The 9,305-nt window shown below is 37.8% G+C and overlaps 1 protein-coding gene across 1 annotated transcript in view; it reads right to left on the reverse strand.

Annotated features, from left to right (window-relative positions):
* The window catches only part of LOC139466910 (uncharacterized), a 49,684-nt gene extending 42,888 nt beyond the window's left edge, over positions 1 to 6,796 (reverse strand). Inside the window, exons 1-2 of the mRNA XM_071248636.1 lie at positions 6,733 to 6,796; positions 212 to 436 (exon numbers count right to left, since the gene is read on the reverse strand). Coding sequence (XP_071104737.1) covers positions 212 to 436; positions 6,733 to 6,796 — 289 coding nt within the window. The remainder of the gene's footprint in view (positions 1 to 211; positions 437 to 6,732) is intronic.
* Between the last annotated feature and the right edge of the window lie 2,509 nt (positions 6,797 to 9,305).

Below are 9,305 nucleotides of genomic sequence, written 5' to 3' on the forward strand. Positions count from 1 at the left end.
AGGGACGTTTGGGCACAGTGTTACTTGGAGCCCGCCATTGCTGCTTGCAGCTTTAATTTTATTTATGTTTTAGCATCTGTCGTGATTATTGTAATGTTTACCTGTAGGGTGTTATGCGCTCATTTTGTTCGAATGTTGTTCCTCTTTTCATGTCTTTCATGATGTAATAAATTGTGTTGATTCCCATGGCATTTTTTTTTAAACCATGAACCATGTTCTTTTCTTTGGTAGTTGATCGTGATGGCAAGAAAGAATGGAGTGTCGTCAGAGAGCATCGCATCTGGTCGCTTCTCGAGGGACAGCTTGTACAAGGCAACTGGGTCTTTCTCTGGTGTCTGAGGGATTGCATAAGCACGAGGCTTGGTGTCCCGCATATTTCTCGCATCTGCTCCAGTCCTGGTCTTGGTCTGCCGCTCAGTGTCGTACTGAAGGTACTCTGTACCATCATCATCGGTAAGTAGGACAACATTGCCCCATCTAAGATTATGGCATTTCTTACCGTATGAATGAAATACTGGAATTTATCAGAGACGATAGATCAAGTTATCAGTCACTAGTGACTGATGTAAAAAAGTTATGGGCTTCACATGTTGTACCCCTTGGAAGAATGGAAAGCGGCTCTGCATTACGAGTAAACACTGTAACCACTAGCCTCGTCCACCACCCTCAATGTTAACAATGGTTTTAAAGAAACTCAACACATTATTAGAGTTGCTTCGCTCAAAATGAACAGATTTATATCGGGAGGTTGAAGTCATGTACTACCTCACTACTACTTATATTACTAAGGGAGCAACCCTTTGACTTTCGAAGGGTGTGGTGGGGCCTTGAATGGAGAAAACAGCATTTATGATTAGGACCTCAATTGTGTTTTTCATCAAAACAAGGGTTCAATTATTATTGTTTTAAAATTAATATATATATCGAATATATTCTTTGGACGCTTCAATATTGTCCGCACATTATTTTTTCTTTCGAAGCGAGACACATGTAAATGATTTCAGTTAAACGGGTGCTTGGTTATTTTGTTAGATTAATACGTGTCCCATGTGTGAGAGTGAGTGAGTGGGTGAGTGCTTCTCTGTATGACATATAAAGCTACCGTAAGTAGCCGTGTGTGGAAATTTATCAAAGCAGAGGCATGTTATTTAAAATTTATATTTGTTTCTGCCTGTGTAGATGGCTTGCTACTGATGTAAATATATTCTTTCTTTACACTGAGACAATTTAGCACTTGTAAGAAACTATAAATATATATCATCATTTTCCACCCAAAAAGGTATAATATAATGACACCTTGTTAAAAAGTAAAATAAAATGTTTGGCTGACTTTCCAGAAAATAAAAAAATAGTTGGATCAAAAGAAGTAAAATTGTAATGGGAATACTAAAATATGATGTATATGTTGTCGGTTAGACACTAATTGGGCTTGTTACATTTTCCATATACATTTTAAGTAAACGGTGTATAAGGGTCACATCATTTTTATCATGGTATTGTATCGTTCATTCCGCTGTTGTCTTCATCTCAAATATCAGCACATCCAGCAATAAATATTACTTTTCCCACATCAAATAATGTTTTAGCAATTTCCTAGAGCCAGAACATCATTAAACAGTCCCAATGATTTAGGAAAGACTTCCTATTTTGAGTCCCCTTGTCCCAGATGTGAAAAATTGTCATGACGTCAACGGCTCGGCTACATGGCCCTGTTGCCATTTGAAGGAATGATACTATACTCTGAAGGATTCCTTATGTCACCCATACTTCTAGTCACTGAAGCGAATGTACAAGATACTATTTTAAACCTAAATAGCCAAAGAACATTTTCGCTGTGGAGATTTGATAGTGAAGTCGAAGTTATGCGTGTGTATTTCACAATTCATGCAAGTGCAATCTCTGTTAATGACAATATTAAAGACACATACTTTATTACAGCGCTGTCGCTGACAATGAGATGACGTCACTTTGATTGCCATTTCTTATTTCTTGATGCATACTATAGGGATTCACGATTCTAATTATTCCAAACGGACCCGTGAAGAGCCGGGGTAGAATAGGTTTTCAGCAACCCATGCTTGCCGTAAAAGGCGACCTTGCTTGTCGTAAGAGGCGACTAACGGGATCGGGTGGTCAGGCACGCTTACTTGGTTGATGCATGTCATCGATCCCAATAGACCGATCCAGTCCCGACCGATAAGCCACGCCCACAAGCTGCCGTCCTCGTTTTAGGCGTTAGGGGGGACAACCACTGGCTATTCGCTATGGTGTCACAGTCGGCGAAACTTGAATGCGCGGGCGATGAAATTGGCTCAGAATGCTTTCTTACCAGTTCTGTGTCAAAAAATATCTAAAGAGAGTTATATATGTTCTGTTTTGGGTTCTATATTAGTCGTCAAATTGCATATGGGGAGTGAGAATAAGTCATGTGTCCGATGTAATGGTTTATCTGTCAATGAGGAAGTCACCATGGCTTCGAAGCACTCATGTCAGACAGAGCATAAAATATTGTCAATTTACAGCATGTCAATAATATATTATTCATCCAAAGGCGGGGTAACTTAATTTTGCTTTTACTTTCATAATTTAAGTGTATGGAAAGTACTGGAAACCGTAAACACAAGCACAAGTTACAAATCATGTGGATATCTATGAATAGATTGTCAACAGTTACATTGCCCACGTATTTTGTCTGGTGCTTTAAGTAAAACCAATATGACCTGAAAGGCCTAGAGTTAGTGGGTCTTTTTAATGAATAAACATGAAAGAATAATTGATAAAATCAAAGCAGTACATTATTTCCCCTCACTACTACATTGGTTTTTATTTTATAATTAATGAATCATAACATATATTTTATTTGAGCATCTGGAACATGGGGTCGGGCATGTCACCAGGAATAAATCTAGACCTGTTCAGAGGTTGATCTTCAGCCCCAAATCTGTAGCAGATGTCAGTTAACTGTCCCTCTTCAAACGTTTTAACATATCTATGCCATCCTAAAACAATGCAGAATGTAAGGAAATTATGTTATTAGTTTTTTACCCAATCTGTTTGCCAAGGGCACTTAGTTTGGAATTCTAAATTTAGATAATAATCCCAGGTCACACCTCCAGAATATTGGACTTAATAAACTGCAAATATTTAGGTACATGGATGTGAGAACAGTTGAAAACATTGAGAGGATCCAAGATAAAATGAGCACTGTAACTGCCATGGTTATGGCTAAGCAATCGGATCCATGTTCCAGAAAAGGGAAACCTGCGATGGTAAAAGTATCTGAAGACAGGGTCTGCAGTACTTCCCATCAATTAACTTGCATTGATAAAATATACAACACAAATTAAAATTCATACATGATCTTTTATTCAAAAGACTTGTCATGAATCCACAAATTATTACTGTTAACAGCTAAACATGTAAATTGAGTACAACACACATCTCATAAGGAAGAGAATTTACGGATGTCAACTTCTTAATTATGAGGAACACCACCATCCTTAAATTCTCTTCCGTATGTGTATCACTTCTAAATGCCATCCAAAGACTTAAATATATCATAAGTTCAAAGCTTTAATCAAGTAAATTACCTGTTGACATTATGACTGTTACTTAGTAAGAAGAAATAATTCTTTTATTGCTCCAGAAACCACATGCCCACAGGACATAACACTAAATAATATATATTTCATTTTTCAAACCACATGTGAAGTGACAAGTATTACTTATGCATTAAACAACATACATTTAAATGTAAATATCAGGTAGCTGGACACCTGGGGTTCATCAGATATTTAAACATAAATCCATACAAACATACAAAAATACATGCTTCACAAATACTAGTGTGAACATGACTTTTCCTTAAATTATGAATATACACACAAACAGAGATTCAGATCAGATCCGTTTCTAGGACACTGACTGATTATCATCAATAATGTCCTAAAATTGTTCTAAAAGTTGGTAAAGTCATATCAAAAGATGAAAACCCCACTTGAAAATGCCCTGAAGCCAGCAAAATCACTGTTAAGTAAATATGGAGCTCATTCTCAACATAATCATAACCAAACCTTGAACAATATGTAAATAACCAACATCCTTAATAAACACTAGCTCTTGATCAATTATCTAACATTGACAATCTCCCCAAATCAAGGTAAAGAATTACATTTTGGGTTAAATACATTTCAAAAGTCACAATTATATATGACATGTATTCTGTATCAGAATTGATAAGGCACTCTGGATAATGCCTGATCAGGGTGTGACAAAGAGATACTGCCTTTGTTTTTACAATTTCTTTGCATATTGAAGTAAGTATTATGCGTTGTGATACTGATAATCACTTTCAACAATATCTTTTGTGAAAATACTTTATTCAAAAATATTTTTTAAATAATATTATGTCCTATAGAAAGAGCCAACAAGCTAAGTTTTTATGCCAGGTGTATGTTGTACCATCAAAGTGTTTGTTAGTTAGTGCAATTTAGTGTTTGTTAGTTTGCAATTAAATCATATTAATCTAACTTTTATACAGCATCAATTAAATAATTGGTTGGAATAATTATTAATAACGTGATTAGATTATAATTTATATCATTACTTGACCATGTTACTCTGAGTTCATAAAAAAAGCTATTATTTCCAGTAAATAAATTAAAATGACTCGACACTTATAATCGTTTTTAACATTTATTGTGGATTTCAAAAGTCAATAAACATCAGATTCTGCATTTTCTCACACACTGCTTTATTCTGTGATCCGAACAGTCAATGTTCCGGCCCCTTAAATGCGCAGAGAAACAACATGTTAATCGCGCATTTAATAAATTAGAACACAATGAATCACAAAACAGTTTCTGAACACAAATACTGGTCACCCTTGGTCATCAATGTCTACTTCACAAAAGAATGAAAAAAGGTAAGTCTCTCATGGACTCTTTCCAACAGACATAACTTGTCAACAGGTCTGGTAAGCGTAGAACCTCCTGTACGAACCATAACGCTGCGTACTAGTCCATCTTCTCCTGGATAGGTTTCCACGACCCTTGAGTAAGTTCAGCTTCAAAATCTTCATATACCTTTTCTTCAGCCTCTGTTGCATGTATTTCACACTCTAGTTCTAGTTTCTCTTGTGCTAGCTGTATCTCAGCTTGCTGTCTCTTGAGTGATTGTTGTCTCTCTAATTATAACATATCAGCTTTCGCTAGTAAAGCAGCCTTCTTGGCTTTCAGTCTCATTTTGGAACTTGAAGCTAACACAGAACTTTTACCTGTTTGGCTTACCGAATCACCTGGTTGAATGTCATCTAGCTTTCCTACTTGTGTATCCAACCAAACTTTCACATCCTTTTTCAGCTCATCATAATTAGCCTGAACAGCCATATATCTTTTAGCATCAAAAATCACATCTGGATTATTTACCACAGATTCAAGCAATTCGGTGTTCTTAATCCATAATTTATTTAAAGTGTGCTTTATGATCCTGAATGTAGATTCAACTTCACCAACATTCTCAGAGTTCATCAAGTCTCTAATCTTTTTCATTTTGCTTGTAAGAGCAGCTTTAATACCACCTCTTTCCTGTCGATAATGCCTTATTGCTTCAGCAATAGCACCATCTCCATCATCGCCTTTAAATGCCATATTCACAGATTCCACAGCTATTTCCCTTTAATCACAATCGTGGAAATTTCTTGAACTAAATGTGGATTTCAAAAGTCAATAAACATCAGATTCTGCATTTTCTCACACACTGCTTTATTCTGTGATCCAAAAAGTCAATGTTCAACGTATACCATACGAAGCAGGTTCAAGAAATTTCGTGGCAGAATCATAGCGTTGACAACAGCCGTACATCAGGTTATCACTCACAGCGATGCACACTTTCAAATTTCACGCCACCCCGCATGCTTTTTCTCTTATACCATCCACCCGCAGTTACCAACCACCCCTGTCCAAGCCAAGCCATTCAACCGCATACCGCTAAATAAAGAACAGTGACTTTCTGTCATCCACAGTTATATTGTTTCACACACATGTATATCAGTAAGCTTCCACTACCAGTGAATAACTGATGTTGCAACAAATCTGAACCAATAATTTTCAACTAAGATTTTTTTTATTTCAATCTGTCAAAATATTTCAGTAATTCACTTCCTTCTCACGAAATTTTCCTCTTCTCTCTAACCTTGAAGGGATGATTCCATTTCACAAGAATAGAAATGCTGAAATAGTCAAAGCATGATGATTTAATGGGAACTTATATGAATTATATTGAAAAAAATTATGGATCGAAAATCATTCACAATGATTATATTTCTATATCTAAAGATTTATTACTGATGTGTGTGTGGGGGGGGGGGGGGGGGGGGGGGCAGTCGGGTAGCCTAGTGGTTAAAGCGTTCGCTCGTCACGCCGAAGACCCGGGTTCGATATTCCCGACATGGGTACAATGTGTGAAGCCCACTTCTGGTGTCCCCAGCCGTGATATGGCTGGCATATTGCTAAAAGCGGCGTAAGACCAAACTCACTCGCTAATTTGCAATATTAACTCAATGCTAACTCAATGCCCGATGTTGCCAAAATACATGATGCCATAATTATTTTGTAGTTACAAGCATTATCCTTGTTTATAACATGCGTAAAATGATAACTTGCTACGTGTTGTCATTTACCCGTATTGAGTATGCATATGTGCAAAAGTGCGAAAATTCATGCAAATTCCCACCTTCGACGTGGGTCCCGTGGAAGATGGTGGCGACATTTAACAGATGGTGAGGCCTACCGCACATCTTGATCAGCCTCAAACCTTTTTCTCCCGACCCTGTGGGTTTGGGTAAAGGTATACATCTAATACCAGCGACACGTAATGAATATCGCGAGCGAAAATAGCACAAATCGTAGCCACTTGGCTTCTCGGGTGTCGTTTGACCCCGGAAGTAAGTCTGACAAATCCAAAGCGCGCCCGGCATTCTAATTGGCTCAAACTGACGCATGTGCCAATTTTGATTGACAGACTGGATCGGTCTATTGCGTAGATTGATGTCCATGAAATTAATCACTGGATTGTCTGGTCCAAACTCGATTATTTACAGACCGCCGTCATATAACTGGAATATTGCTGAGTGCGGAATAAATCAAACAACCAACCAACTTTATCTCACCCATACTTCTAGTCACTGAAGCGACTGCACAAGATACTATTTTAAACCTGAATAGCGAAAGAACATTTTCGCTGCGGAGATTTCATAGTGACGCGCTTTTGTCATCCTTCATCATTTGAAGCAACACATTATGTGATATATATCAGCTGCATGTTAGAATAGGTACAGACACACAAAATGGAGATCAATGTGTCCTTTCATTGTGTGACTGTTGCCTGTAAGTAACTGAGTGTAAACCAACCTGGAGAGTAGGATATTGTAATAAGGAAACGATTCCCAGTGTCGGCGCACTACTACCCACAGTCTAACTAGCACATCCCGGGATACTTATCTGACATCCTAAGGAGGGCCTCAGTGAAAATAACCTTTGACAACATATGTTTTTCTTGTTGTTTATTGACATGTAATTGAATCTCCTAACAGCCAAATGACACAGAAATGATGTGCAGATGGAAAGCTGAAAAGCTGGAAAACTAAAGCTCAGAATAAAGTGACAAGAGAGGAAATGATTGGTTGGTTGGTTTGTTGTTTTACGCCGCACTCAGCTATATTACGGCGCTCTGTAAATAATCGAGTCTGGAACAGACAATCCAGTGATCGATACCATGAGCATCGATCCACGCAATTGGGATCGATGACATGCATCAACCAAGTCAGCGAGCCTGACCACCCGATCCCGTTAGTCGCCTTTTAAGACAAGCCGAGTCGCCTTTTACGGTAAGCATTGGTTGCTGAAGACCTATTCTACACCGGATCTTCACGGGTCGACAGAAAATGAAGTCTGAAGTATAAGGTGACACGAATCACTTAAACAATAGGTGATCAATATTAAGCCCTTAACGAAAGGTGCCAACTATTATGATTGAAATAACATTTGCCTAAAATTAACTTTTTAAAATAACATTTTACTTTGGAGGTATAATCTAGCATGTTCTTTCTAAAATAAACTTCCGAGGGGCCTCATACGACTCTTGCTCAAACGTTGTTTGATCTGGGTTACAAAACTCAAGGCCTCCGTAAAGCTTTCAAAACGAATATTGGTAGAAATTTTCATATTTGAAACCAAAATGACCAAAATGATGTTGGGTGCAATTCCCAATTTTGTCTCATTTTAAACCATATATTCCTGTGAGTTTGATAAGGTGAATATTTGACTTTCATTTGCATGTATTTGTGACCCATGCCACCGGTTGAACAGAATACGCTCACCTCTTCCTGGTACCGTCTTAATTGTGATCATAACACAATATACAATATAGTCCGAATCATACGGACTCTACATTCAGCATTCAGATCTATTATGTTTTTTTCAAGTTTTGTCGCATTCATATGAATAGGCTCCATGACGTATTTGATCAAGGAACGTTATCGTTCAGTGGACTGAAGTCATCCAGCTTGACCACTAATCCATTTGGTCGCCTCTAGAATGAACTCATGAGGACTACCTTCGTATTCTAAATTACAAGGTAAAATGTATCACAACGTCTTAGGGAACCTCATAAGAACAGAATCTTTCCCAAGCATGCCATTCCCCGCTTCCGTGCTGTGAACCAAATTAATACAGGATCCGACTTCAGATCAAACTGAGCTGAATTATTTGGAGAAAATTACAGCTGGGTTAATCGGAACCCTATTAGATCAATATATAATGCTCAACTCACGATGATGAAAAAATTGTCTCTTCTTGGTTCTATAACGGAGGCCATGTCGATTTTCTGAGCTATATTTGGTCCAGCCTGGCAGTAATCTCGGGGCATCAATAGTTATACTACTCATGACATATCTTTGAGCATGCAGTGAAACCACTTTATTCAGGATCTGCTAGCCTGGAGACCCGCTTTCTGAATTATTTCTGTTTGTAACGTCAGTATATAATTAAAGTGACATAAATATATTGAAAATGATTCCGTGGCATTTGACTGGCTAACCATGCAATCCTTTTGCGGTTTTGTTTCCATAAACTGGAAACAAGTTAGGCCACACCTTCCAGCGGACTGATGTTTCCTGATTGGGTGATAATAGTGTGGGCGGGGCTTGTGATGCATTGTTACTCTGGACGAGGTCACGGATTGGAATTATGTCTACAGTTATTCTTATGTCTATCGTAAAAATCGGCAGAGTGTCAAGTTTTTATTTT

The sequence above is a fragment of the Haliotis cracherodii genome, unplaced genomic scaffold, assembly GCF_022045235.1.
Source record: "Haliotis cracherodii isolate W230 unplaced genomic scaffold, xgHalCrac1.p SCAF_19, whole genome shotgun sequence".
NCBI lineage: Eukaryota > Metazoa > Mollusca > Gastropoda > Lepetellida > Haliotidae > Haliotis > Haliotis cracherodii.